This window comes from Falco punctatus (assembly GCF_963210335.1).
Source record: "Falco punctatus genome assembly, chromosome: 7".
NCBI classification, from domain to species: Eukaryota; Metazoa; Chordata; class Aves; order Falconiformes; family Falconidae; genus Falco; species Falco punctatus.
Genome location: NC_137587.1, coordinates 70,204,800 through 70,227,303, shown reverse-complemented (window position 1 = coordinate 70,227,303; position 22,504 = coordinate 70,204,800). Strand labels below are relative to the sequence as shown.

Here is a 22,504-nt window from a genome sequence, read left to right as displayed (position 1 = left end):
TCCCGTGGGGCTCTGCGGCGGCGGAACGCGGCGCGCTGCCTGCCCCGGGGCTGCCGCGGGCACTGGGACTGCGCGGGGCGACCGCCCCGTCCCGGCGTGTGGGGCCCGAGCAAGGAGCGCCCAGCGCCGGGCAGCGGCACGGCGTGCGGTGGGAGGGCCGGTGACCGGTGACCGCCGCCCGCGCCAGGCCGTGCCGCCGAGAACCGGCCGCTGGCCCGTCCGCTTGTCCCGGCCCGCATCCCACGCGCGGCTCCGGGCCGTCAGGGAGCCGCGCCCGCCTCTCCCGGCCCCAGGACTTTGCCCCAGCCGCGCCCTCGGCGCCGCGGCCCGCGCCGTGCCGTGCCGTGCTCGTGGCCCGCCGGTGGCGGGGTCCGGTGCCGGGGGGGGCCCGGTGCCGGTGCGGGGGGGGCCCAGCGCCGCTGCCCCGCCGGCGCTGTCCGGCGCGCAGTGCTGAAGGCGGCGGCGACTCCGGTGCGGCGGGCGGGGCGGGGCGGGGCGGGGCGGCCGAGCAGGTGGCGGTGCCGCTGCGGCCCCCCCGTGCCCGGCCGGCTCCCCGCCCCCCGCGCGCCCTGCCGCCGCCGCCGTTCCCATTCCCGTGCCCGTTCCCATTCCCATCACGTCCGCCTCCCGGCCCCGGCGCACTCGCTCCGCCGCTCCGCGATGGCCAGCACCTTCGCCCGCGCCCTCTCCGGCCGCCGCTCCGCCGGTCTCCTGGCCATGGTGGGCGCCGGTTCGCTCGCCGCCGGTTTCCTGCTCGCCCGGGACACGCTCAGCGCGGGCGACCGGCAGCGGCGGCGCTACCCACCCAGGTACCGGGCGCGGGCGGCGGGGGCGCACGTGCGGGGGGCGGCGGGCGGGGGCCGGTCCCCGCAGCACCGGCACCCGGGGAGGGCGGGGGTCCCGGGGCGACCCTTGGGGGCGGCTGGGCGGCCGCTGCTCGTCCGCGGGCGGGGGTTGACCGGGACGGCCAGGAACCGAGCCCGTGCTCGGCGGCGGGGAGTGGGAGGCGCGGCGGCGGGGGTTCGGCCGTGTTGGACGGAGCCGCCCCGCTCCGGGCCACCGGCGCCGCGAGGCCCCGCCGTCCCCGCGCCCAAGGGCACCGGCGCCGCCGCGGCGGGGCCTCCCCGGCCTCCCCAAGCGCCGGGCGGCCCCGACAGCCGCGCTGGGCGCAGACCCCCGGGGCCCCCCGGGCGCATCCCCGGGACTGGCTCCAGGACCCAGCGTCCCTCCGGCGCGGCTATCCAGGCTGGGAGCCCCGGCACTGCGGCGGCCCTGGAGCACCGGGACAAAGCCAGCCCAGGGACAGGCGGCAGCGGGCAGGGGACAAGCTCCGGGGGTCCTTGGGGCTAGGGGCTGCCCCGGTGGGGGGCTCAGCCTGGCAGGGCAGTGCCGCCGGGACAGCCAGTGCGGGCCAGGACACAGCCCAGGCTCTGCCCGGCGGTGGCGGGAGCCAGGGGCCAGTTGCCAACGTCCTGGTGGGAACAGGACGGAGCGAACAGGTTCATTTTCTTCTCCTGGCGAAACACCCAGGAGCTCTGTCCGGAAAGCCGGTGTCGGAGCAGTAACTGCGGCGCCGTGACAGCCCCCGGGGGCTGGCAGCAGCTCCTGGCCCGAGCCCATCTGCCTGGGCCAGCCTCCGTGCCTGCCTTGGGGACAGGGGCTTCTCTATTTAAAAGCAAAGGCTTCCTGGCTGCTCCTCGCTCTTCCATCTTGGGGGCAGTTTTTAAAGGGAGCCGGAGGGGCCCGCAGGTGCTGAGCAGCCTGCGGGTGAGTTTGGGGTGAAGACGAGCCCTGGGATGTGCAGTCAGGATTTCTGGGAGGTGGGCACGGAGCCGAGCTGGGCCGGGTGGGCACATGCACAGCCGTGGCCTGGCTTAGGGGTGCTTTTGGGGTAATGCTGGCTTTGCGAGAGCCACTGGCCGTATTCGCACAACGTGTGCCTGATCCCTTAAGCCAGATAAGTGTCACAGCTACAGAGCGGTGCTAAGGTTCAAGCACCAGCACAGAAGGTCTTGTGTCGCTCCCCCTTTGACCTGCTCTTTGTCAAAGGCTGCCTCGGGGAGCCCGGCTGGGCCCCAGGAGGGGCACTGCCGTGGGCAGAGGTGTCAGCGCTGCTCTGCTCGCCCCCGCTTGCCATAGCACCAAGGAAGCGAGGGGCTCAGGCCAGGACAGGTGGAGGCAGGTCCCGCTTGGTTCCCTTGCTGCCTGGCCCCCGGGACCGTGGGGAGCCAAGGCACAAATGGGAGCTGAAGGCAGGAGCTGCCTGTGCCTCACAAGGACCAGGCAGGGTAGGGACAGGGTCAGGAGGGGAGAGGGATGAGCTGGTCCTTCCAGCTTGCCCTGGTACTGGCTGCTCACCCTGGCAGGTCAGAAAGCGAGGAGCAGGTTTTCCTCCCCATCCTGATGCCAGCAGAGCCTGCGCAGGGTGAAGGAGCGGCATGGGGAAGGAGGCAGCACGTTACTGCTCCAAACACACGCAGCTGCTGCGATCCCTGCACCAAACACCGTGCAGTTAGAGAGTGGCGCTGCATTGCAGGCTGAGAGCCCTGCTCGTGCAGAGCTGTGTGCTCAGCACCGGTGCTGGGGGCTCCGAGGTGCTGGGTCAGGCCACAGAAAGGAGGGGGCAGAAATGGAGCAACTCTGGAGAATGATGAAGGCTGGATGTTACTGTTTACTCACCTCCCAAGAGGGCTGTATTTTCAAGCTTTCTGAACAACTGCAGGGTCATAGACATCAGGTCTTTACCGAGGGAGGATGGTGAGAGAAAAACACCGGGACCTGTGAGACCTGCTGTCTGGCGTGAGAAAGGCAGGCACCCTGCCCGCGTCCTGCTCCTGCCCGCAAGGGCAGCAGGGACCAGGGACAGCTGGTGCCACTAAACCTGGACACATCAGTGTCCCCTTGTGTGCACCGCTAGGTCCTTGTTTGTGGCTAGGGGCAGGGGCCAAGCTGGCCGTGCTGTAAAGGCATTGCTGTAGCAGGATCAGTGGGCTGGGGAAAAACAGCAGGGCAGGACATCAATGGTGAAAACAAGGACAGGGCTGGGGGAACAGCCAGGCACCATCTGCGGGAAGGAGTGGGCTGAGGTGAGCCTGGAGGGGGGGGGGGTGAAACCAAGGTAGGGGATGTGGCTTGAGAAGCTCTAAAATGAGCTTCCTGGGAGGGTCTGTGTGGCTGGGTCTGGTTCAGTGATGGTGCTGGCACGGGCAAGCCAGCCTGCCTTTGTCCGGGGATTCTGCTCCTCTGGTCTTTATGTGAAATAGTGAGAGACACTGGCAACAGCTTTGAGGGATCTGAGCTGCCCTCCACGGTCGCTTGTCAGAGGCACCGCAGGGCAAATGGCCACGCTGGGGGTGGTGGCATGGGCACCCCCCACAGAGGTGACGTGGGCACAGATGCCGGAGAGGGAAGGGGGGTGTCTGGCACCATGCCACGTTTGGACGGTGACGCCGGGGCTCCCTGCCAAAGCATCTCCACACAAAGCCCGAGCCCCCTCCTTCCTGCGTAAACAAGCCGCATGCTCCGCTGCTGCAGCACCCTGCCAGCACCCCGCTCCTCCCGCCCACCGCCACCGCGCAGGGTCTGCACCGCTCGCCCCATGCACCCCCATGCCTCCCAGGAGGCCACGTGCAGCAGGAGCTGCCCGCAGCGTGGCACCCACAGGGACGCTGGTGCCAGGAAGGGTGCCGGAGGTGGCTGGATTAGGGCGAAGAGCCCAGAGAAGCTGCCCAGCCAGCAGACGGACTAATAATACCTGCTGGGAGCTTAGCAGGTCCCTGCCCGGGTGAAGCACCTCCTGGCACAAGGGCAGGGAGGGCGGTTGCTGCAGGCGGCTGCACCCTGAGGTGGCAGGCAAGGTGACAGCGTGGAGCAGCCTCCAGGGCGCTGCAGGTGGCAGCCCAGCACCCACGCTGAGTTGTGCTGCTGGCAGATGTCCACCTTGCACAGAAGATGCTGCCAGCCCCTGCAGCGGGGGGGGAGCCCAGCCTACTGCCCGGTGCCATGGCACCAGGGACAAAATACGATGCTGAAAAGGGTCATGATTTTAAAGCCAGCTTTGGGGACCAAAACCAAGGGGCCAAGGCAACCTGAGTAAGGCCAAGTGCAGTGTCGCCTTTGTGCCTGAGGCAGAGGACACCTGGACACCCAGAAGAACACAGCAGGAGCCATCCCACACCAGCCTCAGGACCAGCCCAGGCTGCAGGGTTGGGTGCTGCTCTGGTTGTGTGGGGCACCGCTTGTGAGCACAGCACCAAGCGCTCAGCACCTTCATCCCTGCATCGCCCTGCTGATCCTGGCACCATCCCGCTCAGTTCGGGTGCTTCGGAAAGGCTGAAGAGCGATCCCCCAGATTTGCTGACCATGGTTTGGGGCTGTTTGGGGGGAGGGTGTGTTTGGACCAGGAGATGAATCAGCACTGCAGCAGGCACAGAGCCTGCAGGCAGTGGCCAGAATCTCAAGGTTTTGGAGTCTGAGCACCTCAGTGAAGGTATGGATTGCCCATAGCAGACAGCATGTTTAAACCTGCAGCAGTCCTCCGCTTACTGAAATAGGTTTGCTTCCCTTAGTAACCTTTGCTGCCGCTCTGAATGTAGTCTGCTGCCACCAGGGTGGAAAGCACCACAGGCTGTGGTCCTGGCATGCCAAGCGGCACTAGCCATGCTGAGGACAGAGGAGTTACATGTCCAAGTGTCACATTCTGATCAACAAGTGCTTTTATGAGAGTGTGTCCCCCTGGGGAGACACAGGTCAGTAGCCAGCTGATGGCAGAGGCAGGAGCGGTGCAGGAGGCTGGGGCCGGCTGCACCCTACACATGACGAGCCAGCCTCTGAACTGGAGCATCTCAGTGTGGCCCAGATATGTGTGTGGGCTGGGGGAGCAGCCCTCAGCCTCTGTGTCTGGGACAAGTTGCTGCCTTGGAGCAAACTCCTCCTTGCGTTGGTCCAGGCTGGAGCTGCCAGTGCTTCCCTACGCAGAGCAGACAATGTAAGCCCTACCTCCCTTTCTTTCTGCAAAGCGCAGGAAGTCACAAGCAGTGCCCAAGCTGTAGGCAAAGGGCCAATGCACATTCCTTGGCCTGCAGCCGCAGGGGAGGAGGCAGCAGCAGCGACAGCACTCTGCATTGCAGCATGGGGGCCGGGTGCTGGCAGCCAGACCTGGCGCCCTGGGTGGGCACTCAGCCCAGGAGCAGGACCTGAGTGCCAGGAGGGTGCCAGGACTCGCTGCTGGTGATGGTAGTCGGGCATTGCTCCCACTGCTCCAGACCTGCACTAGCTTCAGCATCTCTTCTCCCACATGGATTGCCCCCGCCAGCTGTGCCACCTCCAAAGCAGTGCCCCTCCAGGCAGAGGAGACAGGCATCCCCAGGGCTTTGGGACCCACTGTGGCCACCAGCCAGGTCTCCTGGGCTGACAGGGGCCAGTCCTGTCCCACTAAGGCAAGTGGAGGCACCACCTCCCAGCATGAGGGATATGGCCAAGGAGAGTGCTGTCAGGGTCCTGCCCTGCCAATCCCCCCGTGAGTGCAGAACAAGCACAAAGCCTGGCTAAAGTGGGAATGAGGTCAGGAGAAGGCCTCCTGCTAAGCTGATTAGACGAAAGCGTCCCCCTAATACAATAAACTGCACCAGAGCAGTGCGGTTCCCAACGGCTGCTGATCCGGGTCAGCCGATCTCCTGCCCTGTGGCATCTCAGGGGACGGGGATTGAGGTGCCCAGATGGGGCCCAGGGGCCAGACACACCAGGACCCCCACGGGCTGTGTGCCCTGCTCCTGCACTCGCTGCATGGGCAGACCCTGGTACTGGGCAGAAGGAGCAGTGGGAGCAGCCACCCCCTGCTTGGGCTGGTGTGGGGGCAGCCTCAGGAAGGAGAAGGGGAGTGAGACCCTCCCCTCCACAGCCTGGCCACCCTGGCAACTCAGTGCACAGCCTCTTGATGGCTGCCCACGCCCCAGCGCCGAGCTGGGGCTGACGTGGCTGCCACCGCTTGCCCAGCAAGCTTTACCAACCCCATGGCCCTGGTACGTGGCTGATAAGGAGCCGCACCCTAACAACCAGTCCAGATTTTCTCATAGGCTCTTATTCCTGTGGCAATGTCAGCCCTCGGCTCAGGCTGCTCTCTGCCCTCGACACGTGATGCCCATAACTGCCTTCCCGCTCCCGGCTGGCCTTTGCTGGAGTGGGCAAGCAGAGCAGCTTGACCGCCCTCCCCAGAGCATCCCTGCCCACACCTGCCCTGAGGGTCTCTGTGGGGCAAGGGCATGAGCACTTGGGGTCCCCTGGCCCCAGAGGACTCATCAGCCTCTCCTCCCACAGCGCTGAGTACCCCGACCTACGGAAGCACAACAACTGCATGGCCAGCAACCTGACGCCAGCCATCTATGCCAGGCTCTGTGACAAAGCAACCCCTAACGGCTGGACCTTGGACCAGTGCATCCAGACAGGTGTTGACAACCCTGGCCACCCTTTCATCAAGACCGTGGGCATGGTAGCTGGTGATGAAGAAACCTACGAGGTGAGTGGCTGGAGCCCTGCCATGCTCCAGGCTCTCCAGGGTGCCTGCAGCAGCCGGAGGTGTCCCAGTACCTGCAGTACATCCAGCAGCCCAGGACATTACTGCCCAACTCCTCCTGCCCAGCCCAGGCGGCTGGAGAGGCTCCTTGGCCAGCCCCAGTGTGTCCCAATGGGACACAGGGCTGCTTCAGAGCAGCTGTTCCTAAAGCCCTGCAACCTCCTCCTCCTCCTCCTTGTCTCCAAGCCCAAATTGCCCAGGCAGTGTCAGCCCCACGGATTGCTATTGCATTGCAGGACACAGCGTTGGCCCCCAGCCCCCCTCTGCATGCCCCCCTGCTGCCACATCCCCCACACTGGCAGCAGGACTGTGCCACACTCATGGCAGGGGCTTCGTGGGGCTCTGGGTCTGCAGTGCTGCACATCATCCCGCTTGCCTCCAGGTGTTTGCTGACCTGTTCGACCCAGTGATTCAGGAGCGGCACAATGGGTACAATCCCCGCACCATGAAGCACGTCACAGACCTGGATGCCAGCAAGGTGCGTGAGCCAGGCAGTGGTGCTGCACATGGGGGAACTTCCCCGGGACTCAGGGGACAGGATCTCTGCCAGCACTGGTGCTGCCCCATAAGCATCCCCATGGCTCCTGTCTGTTCCAGATCAAGTTTGGCCACTTCGATGAGCGCTACGTGCTCTCATCCCGGGTCCGGACTGGGCGCAGCATCCGTGGGCTGAGCCTGCCACCAGCCTGCACCCGTGCTGAGCGGCGAGAGGTGGAGAAGGTGGCTGTGGAGGCACTGAACGGCCTCACCGGAGACCTGGCGGGCCGGTACTACCGTCTCAGCGAGATGACGGAGAAGGAGCAACAGCAGCTCATTGACGTGAGTCGCTGCAGCTCCCAGCCAGCCACCCCAGGTGGCCGTGGAGCAGGACCCCTTCCCTGGCACTGCCTCTCTGGGAGGCTGTAGCCTCCTTTCCCAGCCCTGCTGTCCTGTGGGACCAGGACCCCCTTCCCCAACGAGGCTGCCCCACGGTGCTGAGGGTGCTCACAGTGCCACTCAGCCCTCCTGAGCCAGGGGAGGATGGAGCTCGCTGTACACAGCCCCAGCAGCTCACAGCCCACTCTGGCTCTCACCCCATGTCCCTGCCCACGCTCAGGGACAGGTGGGCTTGTGGCACACAGCCGGTGCCGCACCAGCCCCTGGTATGGGGTGGGCTGTGCACCAGCAGCCCTCTGCCTTCCTGGCCAGGCAGGCAGGGACTCCTGCCCTCCGTGCTGACAGTGGGTGACCTTGCCCTGCCTGGGACAGCTGCAGTACATCGCCTGCACGGCAGGCTGGGGGCGGTGAGACGGGATGCCCTGGCACCAGCCGTGCAGCCCGGGTGAGCCCACACACTCTGCCTCCCTCCAGGACCACTTCCTCTTCGACAAGCCGGTGTCTCCGCTCCTGACAGCAGCAGGAATGGCCCGGGACTGGCCTGATGCCCGAGGGATCTGGTGAGGATTTGCCCCAGCATGGGGCAGTCAGCAGGGCAGAAAGGCAGGGGGTGTTGCTGCTCCATCCGGCTGCCCCAGCCCCACCACCCGCGTTCCCCATGCTTGCTGCACTGCAGACCTCAGTACGTGTGGCACCAGTGCCCCTGGGCCGTGCTCATCCCAGGCTCTGTGGTCTGACCTGGGAGTCCCTTGTGTGCTGCCACCAGCAGCCAGCTGCTCTGTACACAGACCACAGCATCCTCCTAAGAAGTGGGACTTCAGAGCTAGCCCCTGCTGTCGGTCCTTCCCACTCTCACCATCCTGCAGCACCCTGCACTCCAGGCTGCCAAAAATCCGTAACTGCCTCCTGCTCCCCAGGCAATCCCCGGTGCTCCTTCTGGCTCTCTGCATACTCTGCCTGCCCCCAAACTTAGCCTACCACGACTGCATCTCACTGCTCCCTCCCAGCATCTCTGCACAGCCATGCAACATCCCACGCAGCATCCCACACACACACACGCAGAGTGACAGCGGGCACACGCACCCGCCCATGCCGCCCTCGCTGGCACAGCGCCTTTATAGCAGCTTCATGGAAAACACCTCCACAGCACCCATGGTCCCCAGCTCCAGCTACCCCCTAACCCAGCACCCCAACCTGCACCCCATGCCTCACAGACCCCTCCCACTGCCTGCACGGTGCAGGAGCCGTGCTCCCATCCCCAGTTCAGGCAGGGTTGCCACCACGCTGGCACCATGCTGCTCCTCCCCAGCAGCACTTGCCTGCACCCACAGCACCAGGGCCAGCACCCATTGCCTGCAGCAGCACACATGGATGAATGCTGGCATGTCACCAGGAGCATCTCCTGGCTGCCTCGCTGCCAGGCAGTGCTCTGGCAACATGCTCCCAGCCATGGGTGCAGGCAGAGCACCGGGAGCGCGGGGCAGCACTGGCACCATGGTGGCAGGGCAGAAGGGGACAGCTGGGGCTGGCACGGGTGGCTGGGTGGGCACGGGACCTCTGCCAGCCACCAGCATGGCTGAACGCAGCCCTGTCCCTAGGCACAACAACGAGAAGACCTTCCTGATCTGGATCAACGAGGAAGACCACACGCGCATCATCTCCATGGAGAAGGGTGGCAACATGAAGCGCGTCTTCGAGCGGTTCTGTCGGGGGCTGAAGGAGGTGAGTGCCCACCAGCCCCGGCTGCGCCAGCCCCATGAACAGGCAGGCAAACAGGTGGGCAGGGATGGGGCTGGCACCTCCTGGCTGAGGGCTGAACGGCTGCTGGCGCCTCTAATCCAGGTGGAACGGCTAATCCAGGAGCGAGGCTGGGAGTTCATGTGGAACGAGCGGCTGGGTTACATCCTGACCTGCCCCTCAAACCTGGGCACTGGGCTGCGAGCAGGCGTCCACATCAAGCTGCCGCTGCTCAGTAAGGTATTACCATGGCCAGTTTTGTGGGGAACCAAACCAGGGCTGCGGGGACCACCGGCTTCCAGGGCACAGGGAGCCCAGCCACGCAGGAGGTGCAGGACTGCGTGGGACCCGGCTCTGGACCTCTCTCAGGTTCCCCCGGGAAGTGTACGGTCCAGCCCCCGCCTGCTTCTGTGGCTGGAGGGGCCGGGGACCCAGGTGTCAACCCGGGTCTGCTCAGGGCAGGGCTCTCTGCGGGGATTACGAGCCCACTGACAGGGTCCTGCAAGCGGCGGGAGGGCTGCCCCGGGGGGCTGCAGAGCCCTGACCCCCCTGCTGATGGTCCCGCTGAGCACTGACACCTTCTCTGGGCACCAGGACAGCCGCTTCCCTAAGATCCTGGAGAACCTCCGGCTACAGAAGCGCGGGACGGGCGGTGTGGACACTGCAGCTACTGGCAGCGTCTTCGACATTTCCAACCTGGACCGGCTGGGGAAGTCAGAGGTGGGTGCCAGGCAGAGCTGCATTTGAGGAGCGGGGTGCTGGAGTGCGTGTGCATGACGGGCCCATGGTGCCCAGACAGCTCTGGGATGTGCGCTGGGACCAGCACACGGGTGCTGGGGGTGGCAGCGCCTGCCCTTGGCGGTGGGGACAGTGGGGCGCCTCGCCGGGCTGGCCCCCAGGACAGCCCCTGAGCCAGCACGTGTGTGCTCCCGGTGCAGGTGGAGCTGGTGCAGCTGGTGATAGACGGTGTGAACTACCTGATTGACTGTGAGCGACGGCTGGAGAAGGGGCAGGACATCCGCATCCCCTCCCCAGTGCCACAGTTCCGGCACTGAGCTGGACCAAGGCAGCGCCAGCCCCGTGGGACCCAGCTTCTGCCATAGCTTACGTGATCCCTGTGCCCAGCATGTCGCTGAGTCCTGTTACTGCAACGCGCCAGGCCAGACCCCATAAACGTGCGCTGCTGTAGCCGTGGCTCCGTCTCCTCCTTACCCCAGCACCCACCACCCGGCTGATGTCCCCAGTGCCCTGTGCCCCTGCAGAGAGGCACCCGCCCAGGTCTGGGTTTCCTGCACCCGTCCCGAGCAGCACTTGCTGGGATTGCCCTGAGCCACTGCTGCCCTGGGGAAGGGTCCTGGGGGCCGCTGGGGCTACCCTGGTCTGGGGGGCTGCAAGGGACTGCATGTGGGTAGGGAGCTGGGTGCCAGGAGCCGCTGGGACAGCCAAGGCCAGAGGAGAAGGTGCTCTGGAGCCACATGTCGCTGCAGGGAGCAGGGCTCGTCGCTTGTGCCCGTCACAGGTTTATTACTGGGATGCTCACAGAAAGCAGCGGGGCAGACAGAGGAGGAGAGCCAAGGTGAAGCCAGCCTGGGGCCTGGCACTGCTCCTGCCTGCAGGAGAGAAAGGCACCATGAGAGCTGAGCGTGCTAGCTCGGCACCCCGTGGAGGGGCTCACATCCCTGCTGCTGCTGGGAGACCTCACTCTGGGCAGGGACAGCACCATGTGCTGCGGCCCCCACAGCGGCCGTTCAGGACCTGGCTTTAGGGCAGGGGCAGCAGCAGGAAGGTCACATCTGGGCAGAGGTGGCATGGGACAAGTCCCAAGGGGAAGCATGAGCTGGGCAGGCAGCGGGGACAGCCGAACCCACATGACCCGAGCTCTCCCAGCATCCCGGGGTGCCCGTGCTGAGCCTGGGGGTGCAGAGCCAGGACAAGGGGCGACCGAGCAGAGCAGCCCCCTGCAGCACGCAGGCTGGGTGCCACGTGGGGACAGAAGCCACCCTGCTGCTCTCACCTTGGCCATCCTGGGCAGCCTCTCCCTCACACTGGGCACTGGCCAGGGCCTGGCGCTGGGCACTGCCGAGCCACCGGCGCTGCTGTGGGGTGACAGCCACAGCCTGAGCGCTGGAGAGGGTGCGCAGCTGCGTGGGGCCAAACACCACCTGCAGGGAGAGGGCAGCCAGACATGGTGAGGCCCTGCGCCCTCTCCCCGGCACAGTCGGGATGCATCCCACCTCCATGCCTCAATGTCCAGCATGGGGAATTCCCACCATGCTGGTCCAGCCAGGGATCCCCCTCCCCTGCATGCAGGGGGACGGTGCCACATGTGCCCGGCCAAGCGGGCCAGCCAGGGATGCCAGGAACTCACTGCGAACTTGGGTGCCGGCACCGCAGCGATGGCCCGGGGTGTAAGCGCCCAAATCTGCTCGGGGACCAGTGCAGAGAGGACGATGTCGGGGAGCCCAGCTGGGGCACAGCAGGCAGGGTCAGGATGCCATCCCTGAGCACAGGGGCTGGCAGCAGCCGCAGGGCACAGCCCCATCCAAGCACTCACCTGCCAACGTCCCGATCTCCGTGAAGATTTCAGGTCCCCAAGCAGCAGCTGGTCCGAAGGCAGCGTTGGAGGTCAAGTGGGTGGCCAGCACCTCAGCCTGCTGCTCTGTGCAGCGCAGGCTCAGCGAGCCCAGGAAAGGGGCAGCTTTGCTGTGAGGAGCAGGCAGCATCAGGCAGCCAAGCGCCGGGATGCAGCACTGCTGTCTGCACCAAGGCAGCCAGTGATGCCCACACCTCTTGGCCCCTTGATGGGGAGCTTGGCCCATGCCCCCGCTGGGCACACACCCACCTGAGCTCCCGGCTGTCCAGGCCCTGCAGCTCAGCCACCGGCAGCCCACAAAGCAGGTGCCCCAGTGCCACCAGCTCAGGCAGCCCCAGGTCCTGAGCGCTCGCCCCGCGCTGCCGCAGGAAAGCAGAGACCACAGCCCGCATCTGGGGGAGCGCCGGTCACAGGGGGCCAGCTGGTCCCTGCCCACCCCAGCCCCAGGACCTCACCTGTCCCTGTGACCAGCTGTCCAGCTCCCCCAGGGCAGAGAGGGCCCCCCAGTCCGGCAGCCGCAGCTCCCGCAGCTCCGGCTCACCCAGCTGGGTGGCCAGCCGGCCCAGGCGCAGCGTCTGGGCTGGCTCCAGCGCCCAGGCACTGCCCCACAGCTGTGGCACCAGCAGCTTCACCAGCTGCCGGCAGCCCCCAGCCCAGCGCCGCCAGGCAGCACCCGCACAGCTCCCCACGGGCAGCCCCCAAGGTCAGCACAGCCACCCACAGACAGACCCCAAGGCCACCACAGCCCTCCCCAAGGACAACCCCCACAAGGCCAGCACAGCCCTCCCACAGACAGCCTCTCAAAGGCCCCCCAAGGACGTTCCCCCACCACCACACCAGCACAGCTCCCTGCATCCAGCATCTCCCCACCAGGGCCAGCCCAGCCCAGCAGAGCCCCACCACCCCCACCAGCACAGCCGCCCATGTCCCCCCCAACCCCACCCATGTTCCCCCTCACCCGCCAGGCCTGGCCCAGGGCAGCCCGGAGCTGGTCAGGGCGCAGTGCAGGGTCCTGGCTGAGCAGCCCCAGGCAGCTCTCCAGCTGCTGGGGGGCCATGGCGGCCAGCTGGGCTGCGCTCCACGCCGCGGGGAAGGTGGCACGCACGTCGGCACAGCTGGGCACGGGGGCTGCAGAGCCAGCCTGAGCGGGCTGGCCCCAGCCCCAGGGCCCCCACAGCACCCACTGCAGCGTGCATGAGGGGGACACACCAACTGGGAAGGAGATGGCATGAGGACATGGGGACACAGGGCCAGCCTGGGGAGGGGACAGCATGGGGACACTGGGCACCAGGAGCACCAAGTGTGTGGACAGAGTGCTGGGAGGGCACCAGGGACAGGAGGTGCACCAGTGGGGACAGAGCTGGGAAGGGGAGTGCACAGTCTCACCTCGGTCCCCTGGCCTGGCAGCTGCCACCAGTGGGGCCACCAGCACTTCTTGTGGGCTGGGGTCCTCATCCAGGCTGCCCAGGGGGTGACAGAGACGTCCCAGCTCACTCTGCTCCCAGTCCCGCTGGCTCTGCAGCAGCTGCTCCACTGTGTCTCTGCTCAGTAAGTCCTGGGGCAGCACCGGGCAGATGTGGAGGGGGGCCAGGACAGACCACAGACCCCACCAGTAGAAAGGCCCAGGGGAGCAGCAAGGATGACACAGCCATGGGGGTGGGAGTGCTGATGGGGTGGCACAGCCACAAGGATGGGGCACCGGCAGGGACAGCACACCCACGAGGATAGGACACCATTGAGGATGGCACAACCAGGAGGATGTGGTACTGGTGGGGACAGCACAGCCACGGGGGTGGGACACCACTGGGGATGGCACAGCCACAAGGATGGGACACCATTGAGGATGGCACACCCAGGAGGATTGCGGGACTAGTGGGGACAGCACAACCATGGGGATGGGGCACTCGGAGGGTTGCACAGTTGCAAGACCAGGTGGAGGGGCTGAGGCATGGCCAGCCATGGGGCAGCGTGGTGGCAGTGGGAGGGGACGCGGTGCTCACCCGGGGGATGGCACGCAGGCTCTCGAGGGGCAGCAGGAAGACCAGGTGCCCCAGCTGCTGCAGGGTGGGCAGGTGCCAGCTAGGGGGAGGCCTGTGGAAGCAGGTGTCAAGGTGGCACTGACAGGGCCCTGTGCCCCCCTGCCTGCCACCTACCCCAGCGCCTGCTCCGACAGCAGCAGCCGCCCCAGCTCAGCGGCTGCTTCCCTGGCCAGGCAGGTGCCCTGCAGGTCCCCCAGCCGCGGCAGCAGGCTCTCAGGCTGGATGCGGGCCACGCTCTCCCGGTCCAGGAACCCCACCAGTGGTCCCAGCTGGTCCAGGTCTTCCCCACCAAGCTCCACCCCTGCTGGGAGATGCTGCGGGAGGGAGAGCCTAGGAGCAAGGGCAGGCAGCTGCATCTCCCCATACCCCATGCTGGGCTCCCTGCCCTTACCAGGGAGCGCAGGGCCCTGCGGGCCAGGGCTGCCCGGCGGGTGGCTGGCAAGGCCAGCAGGCTGTGGGGTTCACGGGTCACGTGGTCCAGGACCAGCTGCATCACAGCATCAGGTAGCATCTCCACCAGCTTCGCCCTGCAGGAGCCCGAGCACGCCTGGGCACTGCAGGGCAAGGGGCTGCTCTGCCCAGGGATGAATGGGGCACCGAGACGCGTCCTGCAGACCCCCTCTCATGGCAGGGGTGCCCAGGCGCCAGGCAGGGGCTCGCGGTAGGGCTGCGCCAGGGACAGCCAGGACCAGGGGCTGGGGGTGCCAGGAGGGCAGCGGTGCCTGCTGCAAGCTCCTGCCAGCAGTCCTGCTCCACATTTGGGGGCAGCAGGGCAGGGGCTTGCTGGCCCCTTGCAGACACAAGGAGGGTGATGGGCTCAAAGAGGGGGCTGTAGGCCAGGAGGCAGTTCTTTCCCCCACCCGAGGGAAAGAAGCAGTGGGAGCAGAAGGGGTTGCCCATGGCCCTGCATCCCTGGGCCAGCTGCTCCCAACACCTACGGTAACTCCATGAGGAACCGAGGTCCCAGCCATGCCAGCTCCTCCTCGGAGAGCGCAGGACGTCTGAGCACCTCCTCCTGCACGCAGCGCCGCTGGGGACACCGTGCTGTGAGCGCAGGACAGGGACAGGCTGCCCGCGAGCCTTGGGGATCGTGGAGCCTCCTCCTTACCAGGCTGGCCGGCAGGGAGCGAGGCTGCACGTAGAGGGTCCGGAGAGCCCCCAGGAAATCCGCCCGGCCCGGCTCCTGCAGCGCGGCACAGCTCATGCCCACCACCAGTGAGCCCAGGGCACTGCAGGACAATGATGTTGGGGCTTCACTTTCCCCAGACTCACCGAGACCTGCTCAATCCTGCCCAGGGCAATGCCACGGCTCCCACCTCCTGCCCAGGGTACCCAGCCCTCTCCCAGCTCCCTTCCCTCCATGGGACTCCAGAAGGTGCTCCCAGCTGCCTCCGTCCCCGTGCCCCAGCCGGTGCCTGTTGGCCAGCCCAGGCCAGCTGCTCTCACCCAGCAGTGTGGTGACTGTGGTTAGTGCCGGCTCCCACCTCCATCCAGAGGAGCTGGGCCTGTTGGGGGGCAGTGGTGGGAGGCACGGGGGTGCAGCACCTTCCCCCACAGCCCTGTGCCTGGCCTCTGACCTGCTGCGGAGACCAGGGCAGGTTGGGGTCCCGCAGAGCCCCGTGCAGAGCCTGGGCGCTGGGACGCAGGAGCTGGAGGGGCAGCAGAGGCAGCAGGCAGTGAGCCCAGCTGTCCAGGGGCTGCAGAGCCTGCAGCAGGGATGCCGTCTGTGCTGCCAAGAGCAGGGGTAGGGCTGGCCCCAGGCATGCACAGCCTTGGACCCGGAGAGGGGCCAGCACAGCTGCCAGTGACGTGGGTCCCAGGCCTGGCAGCAGGGGACACATCCAGGATGCTTCCCCTGCCGTCACCTGCAGAGAAACACACTGGCCTCACTGGGGACCCTGCGGCAGCACAGGCAGGTGTGGGGGTGCAAGATCTGGGGCTGCACTCAGGCACCAGGGCATGACACCCACAGCCCATCCTTTTCCTGCAGAGGCACCTCGGACACTCACGTTGTCCCTCTGGAGAGCCCATGTGAGCAGGAAGGATGCCTGAGGAGGACAAGGCAGTGGTGATCAGCAGGGCCAGCACAGCCCTGGCAGGGTCCGGTGGCAAGGCTTGGAGGCTACCCAGCTGCATCCTGCTGGAGTCTCCAATGGTGTCCAGGGCACAGGGGGCCCCAGCCCAGGGCATGGGCAGTCAGGCTGGACTCACCTGGGCACGCGTCAGCTGCGTCGGCTGCAGCTGGAGCAGGAGGGAGTTCAGCTGGGCAGCTGACAGGTGCTCCAGGAAGCCCACTCCCATCTCAGGGAGGACGCCCCTCCATGCTGGCAGCTCCCCAGGGCTCACCATGGCCAGGTTGGTGGAGCGCAGCAAGTCTGCCAGCACGAGCATGACCTGCCGGCACAGGGCAGGAGAGGCCATGAGCCCAGGGCTGGCGGGCAGCCTGCCCCAGCCCCTGTCACAGGAGGAGCCACAGGATGAATGTGGAGCTGGTGCTGGTGCCTGATCAGGACTCGCTGCCCTGGCTCCCCTACTCGTGCCGGCATGCTGTGGCCAGGCTCCCACAGAGAGCAAGGGGATGGGAGCCAAGCTCCACAGGGTGCCCATTCACAAGGTGCCCCTGGGTGCCTGGCACAGCCCACACATCCATCGCATCCCTCCCGGGGGCTTGCTCACCCGCCCGTGCTGCCGAAGGGTCCCTGCGGCTGCACACGCCAGCAGGCTCTGCTCCACTGCCCCCCGGGCATCCTGCAGCCACTCCAGGTCCTGCAGCTCCTCAGGGCTCAGGAAGCAGGCAAGGGCCCCCAGCCTGCGCAGAAAAGCCTGTTAGCAGGCAAGGGCAGCCCTGCCGGCACCCATCCTGGCCCCATGCCGCAGCAAGGCCATGGCCCTCGCAGCAGCACCGGGGTCCTGCGCCAGCCCAGCTCAGGGCATGGCTGTGCCGGCACTGCCACACTCACCTGCGCCCCAGCTCGGTGCCAGCCGCACGGCTCCGGTTCACCAGGCTGCTTGCCACATGGCGGCCCTGCACCAGCCCCAGCCGCAGCGGCTGCCAGCCATCCCCCAGCCCCCAGATCTGCACAGGCAAAGGTGAACTCGGCTCAGGCTTCCTGACCAGACCTGGGGCTCCCAGCCAGGGCTGTGGGTTCAGCGTGCAAGGCCAAGGAAGGTGTCCCAGCCAGGGGATGCAGGATCAGGGGTGCAGGGCTGGGCAGGGTGGGATTCCCAGCTCTGGATCCCTGCCTGTGCTGGGCAGGCCTGGGGGTGCAGGGCTGGGATCCCCGCTGGCTGTGGGGTGAGGGCATGCTGGCCAGGCAGAGCAGCCTGCATGGGGGGCCAGGGCTCACATCCCACCTGCTGGGGCGTGAGCTGCAGGAAGCAGCGCACCGGCAAGTGGGGCAGCAGCGGCAGGACAGCGTGGAGGAAGCCAAGGGGCCATGTGGGCACGGCCCCGAGGAAGGGGACTTGCAGCAGGCGCCTGGCAAAGGCAGCCTTCTGCCCCTGCGTCAGGCGCGCGCTGTGAGTCCGCAGAGCAGCAAGGCTGTGGGGACAGAGAACCGGGGCACAGCTGCAGAGACCTCCCAGGCCCATGCCAAGCCTGCACCCACCTCAAAGGGCACCCCAGAGACCATCACCAAGCACGTGCCCTGTGGTGCCCAGGACCTAGGGGTACTTAGTGGCCTTCTGCATGGCTATTGCATGGGCTGCTTGGGCTGGGGCTCTGCAGGGGACAGGGCAGGATGGGGCTGGGCTGGGGGTCTCTTCAGGTGATGGCAAAATGCAGCACGCAGGCCAGAGCTGGCCGTAATGTGTGCAGGCAACCGGGGCACCCAGTGCTGCTTACACGCTTTCGTTGGCCAGGAGGGCTGGGGGGAGCCTTGCAATGTCAGTCACGGCCATGAAGGGGATGAACTGCGACAGACCGACAAACAGCTGCGGGGTGAGATGGGGCAATCTGCGGAGCAGCAGCACAGCCAGCGACGGCAGTGCATCCTCCCCGGACACAGGCGATGGCACCTACAAAGCTTCATGAGTCCAGGCAACGAGCACAGGCCCAGTGCCACCCAGCTGTGTGCTGGGACAGCATCCTGTGGCATGGGCTCTGCACCCCTGTGCCTGGGCGCTGCAAACACCCTTGTGCACGGGCTCTGCACACACACACACCGTGCAGAGGCTCTGCACACCTGCAGTCTGCACACACACACACACACCCTGTGCATGGGCTCTGCATGCCTGGGGTCTGCACACGCCCCCTCCCCGTGCATGGGCTCTGCAACCCCTCATGCATGGGAGCTGTGAACTCCAGCGAGCACTGACTGCACCTGCCCTGGTGCAGGGTCTACACCCCCATGTGTGGGTCTCTCCCCACATGCTGTGCACCACTCCCACCCCCCCGGCTCTTCCCACCCATCACACAGGCAACCACCACACACGGGCTCTGCACACCCTGCCCTGTCCCAGCCCCTGTAACCACCTTGCCACGCAGCCGGTGCCAGGCGCGGTGCAGCAGGGCCAGGAAGCGCTGCACAGCCTCGGGCCCCACCGCATGCAGCAGCCCCTGGAAGCTCTCCTCTGGCATCCGCAGGTACTCCTGCAGGGAGGCCACACTCAGCACAGCCACTGGCAGGGACCCAGGCCATGGGGGTGCTGGGGGCAGGCAGGCCCTGTGCTCCGCAGGATCCTGGGTGGGTCGGGAGCCAGCCTGGCTGGGTCAGGCAGTACCTGCGCCAGGATCTCCAAGGCAGGCACACCCTCGCTGTCCTGGAGCAGGTCCCAGAGCACCACCTGCAGGAGGGAGCAGGGCTGCACTCCCTGCCCTGGCCCAGAGCTCCTCACCCAGTGCCCCACGGCAGGTCTGGGGCAGCCTTGCTGCAAGGAAGCTGACCCAGGGGCAAAGAGACCCCCCTCTTAGCCCTGAGCAGCAGCCCTGAGACCCCAATCCAGGACTAGCCATTCCCAGCCACTGGTGGCTGAGGAGAGCACATGCACCAATCCTGCTCCCAGCCTGGCTGGCACTGGACAGCGACCCTGGGACTGGGGCCCATGCCCTGGCTGGACCCCACAGTGGGCAGGAGGGCTTCCCCGGGTCTGGCACGCCGGGTCTGGCACCCAGACCACTGCCTCGCACCCAGGGAGGCCCCCACTCGCTGCCCCAGCACTGCCCAACTCACGCTAAAGCAGCTCAGCAGCTCCCTCTTGGCCGGGACCCTGCGCTCCCACCCCAGGTACTGGCCCACGGCTCGCAGGATGCCTGCAGATGAATTCACCCCCAGCAAGCCCCAGAAGGAGGTGTTGTCCAGGAGGCTGGAGAGGAGGATGGCCTCGCTCAGCTGCTCCCTGGCCACCTGCCCAGCCTCCTCTCGTCTGGAGGCGGTCAGGCTGCGGTCAAGCAGGCGCAGGAGGTAGTTCACGTGGGGGGCCCAGCCTGGAGCCTCCTCCTGGCACCGTGGCAGCTGCAAGGCCAACCCCAGCAGGTAGGCAGCCAGGTCTGGGCAGAGCTCCACAGCATCCAGCCTGCGGGGCATGGGCAGGAGTGCCAGGAGCTGCTGCAGCAGGCAGCGTCCACTGGGCAGGGCACCCTGGCAGCGTGCCCCGACCACAGGCTGAGGATGCCCCAGCAGCTGCAGGAGGGAGGCATTGGTGCACACCAGCTCCTGGAAGCAGCAGGGACACACAGTCCTGCACAGTTCCAAGAGACCAGTGCTCCCCCATGCCCACAGGCTCTGGCCCCCGAAGGAGCAAGAGTCTGTGCCCCCGGGCTCTGAGACACCAGGCATCTGTGCCCGGGGCTGGGGACCACCACACAGCTGGGAGAGCGAGGCCCAGGGGTCAGCGGGCAGCAACTCACAGCTCCTGCTGCCACAGAGCCGGGCATCCCAGAGCATGGGGCTTCCCAGGAAGCAGCTCCAGGCGTCCTCCCAGCGTATGCAGGCACTGCAGCTGCGGGGCCCAGCCAGGTCAGCACAGAGCTGCTCCAGCAAGACCTGCTGGGGCCCAGGGGTCTCCCTCAGGGAGGTGTTGCTGCAGACAGTGCTGTTGAACTGGGCAGGGTAGTGCTCCCGGCAGGCCCGGGCCCATGCCGAGCCCCCCTCACCCATGGAGAGGTACCAGGCTGCGTTGGAGCAGGCAGCCCCCAGGTCCTCTGGGCGCTGGCTGGAGCCCCGGGAGCTGTTGAAGAGGTTGCAGTAGAGGTAGACGGTGAAGTTGGAGACACCCGGCAGCCCAGGGATGCTGTCATTGCACACAGCCTCCAGAACAGGGGGCAGGAGCGAGAGCTGGTTCTGGGGCACGGCCGCAACTGCCCGGGGGACAGGCTGGAGGCAGCTGGGGAGGGGTGGTGGAGCAGGGAGCACCCCAGCTGTGAAGCCCAGGCCCCGGGCATCCCAGCTGATGTTGTGGTGGAAGCCCCTGCAGGGCAGAGACCAGATCAGCAACCGTCTGGCTGGGGCAGCCCCAGCACCCCTCTCCAACATAGCTGCCCACTGCAGCCCTGCCTGCCCTGGAGGAACCCCTTGTCTGCAGCCCAGGTGCCCGTGCTGCCCATCCCATCCTGTCTGGTCCTGTCCCATTTCATCCCATCCCATCCCTTCCCACCCCAATCCCCATCTGGTCCTATCCTATTTCTTCTCATCCCGTCCCGTCCCACCCCACCCCATCCCGCCCCACCCGCCCGACTTACCAGAGCAGCAGCTGCGGCAGCGTCCCTGCGGGCGAGCCCGGCGTCAGGCGGCGGCGGCGGCGGGGCACCGGGCACCGGCACCGGCACCATCGCTTACCTACACAGCGCCCGGCGCCGTCGGTGCGCGGGGGCCCCAGCGCGCGCCCCGCCGCCCGCAGCAGCGCATCCCGCAGCCCCGGCGCGCGGCTCCAGAGGGGCCCGCAGGGCCCCGGCCCCCCGCCCCGCTCCTCCGCCCCGGCCCGGCCCGGCGGCGGCTCCCAGCGCGGCCGGGGCTCGGGGGGCGGCCCCCCGCCGCGGCGGCCCCGCAGCCCGCGGTGCAGGCGGAGGAGCGCGGCCCGGCGCCGGCTGCCCCGGGGCGGGAGCAGCAGCCGCCCCGCTCCCCGCCGCTCGCCCGCCAGCCCCGGCCCCCCCGGGGGGGCGGAAAGCTCGTCCGCGCCCCCCCGAGCGCCCCGAGGGGTCGAGGCAGCGCTGCTCGCCGACGGGGTCCCCACGGCCGACAGCCCCGCCCGCGGGTTCTGCCCGGGGGAAAGCGTCCCCCCGCAGCCCCGGGCTCCGGCTGGTGGGACGGCGGGGACCGCTCCGCTGGGTTGCCGTCGGGCCTGAGGGACGGGGACGAGGCGGGGTGGTGGGGCGCCGGTCCCTCCCGGGGCAGCTCCTGCGGGGCAGGGCCCAGCTGGCCGCATGCCGCATGCACTGACACCCCCGACCCCCGCAAGAAGCTGCATCCCTCGGGGGCCCATCGAGCATCGCCCCACCGCAGGCAGCCAGCGTGCACCGACGCGCAGCCCCTGCTCTTTGGGACCCCTGCAGCTCCCGGCACAGACCACCCCAGACCACCACCCATATCGCCAGAGCTGTGCAGGGGGCAGCCCACACCCTGGGGGCTGGGGCTTTACCCCCGGGAGCCGTGCCCCCACACCTGCACCGGGGGCAGGGGCTGGGAGAGCAGGACAGACCCTCGAGCATGGTTCCATCGCACCGAGGTCTGTGGTCCCAGAGGGGTGTGCTCACTCACCGGAGCTGGGGTCCCACAGGAGCAGCAGGAGCAGCAGCCCAAAGCTGGGAAGGGAAGCAGCCATCCCCGCGGCCTGCAGCCCGTGGGGGCGAGGGAGAGATGGACCCACACAGCCTGCACGGGCAGCTGCCGCAGCGCTGCCCAACTAGCCTGGAACTAGCTTTGCCCCTGCCCTTGCCTCTGCCCCAACCCCTGCCTTTGCCCCTTCCCAGCCCCTACCCTTGACCTTGCCCCTGCTCTTGACCTTGCCCCTGCCCAGCCCCTGCCCCTGCCCGCTCACGCCACCCCTGCCGCCGGGGCTCAGGCACGGCGGCACTGACTCCCGCAGGCCTCGGCTCGGGGCTGTAACCCGAGGCCACCGCCGAACGCCCCCCCCCCCCCTCCGCCGCCGCAGCCGGTGCCGAGCTCTTGCATTATTGATGCCGGTAACCCGGCAGGGGCGGGGGCTGCGGGCACTGCGCGGGCTGCGGGCACTGCGGGAGCAGCTCCCACCCTGGGTCTCCCCGGTGCACCAGCGGCGGTCCCGGAGTGGACGGCAGCGCTCCCTGCCGGCCCCGGGGCGCGGGGGAATGGGACAAGCAGCGAGCAGGCTCTGGGCTGGTGGTGCCCGTGGAATTGGAGGCGGCGGGCAGGAGGCTCCCGGCGGGGCGTCCAGCACGCTTTGCAGGCACGGTGCCCACGGCAGGGCTTCTAGCGAACACAGAGCGGTTTAATGAGTGAAATCCTTGGCGGAGCCGCAGTCATTGCGGCAGCGAGGAGCTCCCGGCCCCCAGCCCCGGCGGGCAGGCCCTGCGCTCGGCGGGCCGCGGGGCTGGCCCCTGGGACGGGCGACGGGAGGGGGCGCAAATCTTCGCCGTGGCTCAGGGACGTGGCCGAGCCCCGGGTGCAGCGCGGCCCAGCACGGGCGAACCAGTGCCGTCCCGGGAGCGGTCGAGGCCCGACTGAGGCCCAACGGGGCCCGGAAGCCGCTGCCGCCGCCCCTCACCTCCCGCCG

At 67.6% G+C, this 22,504-nt stretch overlaps 2 protein-coding genes across 13 annotated transcripts; one reads left to right on the top strand and one right to left on the bottom strand.

The window, feature by feature from the left end:
* The first annotated feature begins 493 nt into the window (after positions 1–493).
* CKMT1B (creatine kinase, mitochondrial 1B) lies at positions 494–10,372 on the top strand. Its single transcript, XM_080397466.1, has 9 exons — positions 494–809; positions 6,316–6,514; positions 6,954–7,049; positions 7,169–7,390; positions 7,922–8,007; positions 9,046–9,169; positions 9,290–9,424; positions 9,779–9,904; positions 10,123–10,372. The coding sequence occupies exons 1-9, from the start codon at positions 661–663 to the stop codon at positions 10,237–10,239; spliced, it is 1,254 nt and encodes a 417-aa protein (XP_080253592.1). The 5' UTR covers positions 494–660; the 3' UTR covers positions 10,240–10,372.
* Positions 10,373–10,466: 94 nt separating this feature from the next.
* STRC (stereocilin) lies at positions 10,467–22,226 on the bottom strand. Of its 12 annotated transcripts, none has more exons than XM_080397391.1 (22): positions 20,496–22,226; positions 18,988–20,224; positions 18,539–18,601; positions 18,291–18,407; positions 17,661–17,833; positions 17,171–17,357; positions 16,777–16,892; positions 16,493–16,625; positions 16,028–16,210; positions 15,826–15,864; positions 15,263–15,681; positions 14,755–15,045; positions 14,208–14,343; positions 13,931–14,130; positions 13,778–13,868; positions 13,164–13,332; positions 12,736–12,989; positions 12,233–12,388; positions 12,027–12,169; positions 11,739–11,941; positions 11,199–11,650; positions 10,467–10,794 (listed from the first exon to the last, which is right to left on the bottom strand). In XM_080397391.1, the coding sequence occupies exons 1-22, from the start codon at positions 21,467–21,469 to the stop codon at positions 10,555–10,557; spliced, it is 5,976 nt and encodes a 1,991-aa protein (XP_080253517.1). In that variant the 5' UTR covers positions 21,470–22,226; the 3' UTR covers positions 10,467–10,554. The 12 variants fall into 12 exon arrangements, 11 of the variants coding, with proteins under 11 accessions (XP_080253517.1, XP_080253519.1, XP_080253515.1 ...); XM_080397393.1 differs by having other exon boundaries at positions 12,736–12,905; XM_080397389.1 differs by having other exon boundaries at positions 12,736–13,332; positions 14,755–14,846; positions 14,925–15,045.
* Positions 22,227–22,504: the final 278 nt, after the last annotated feature.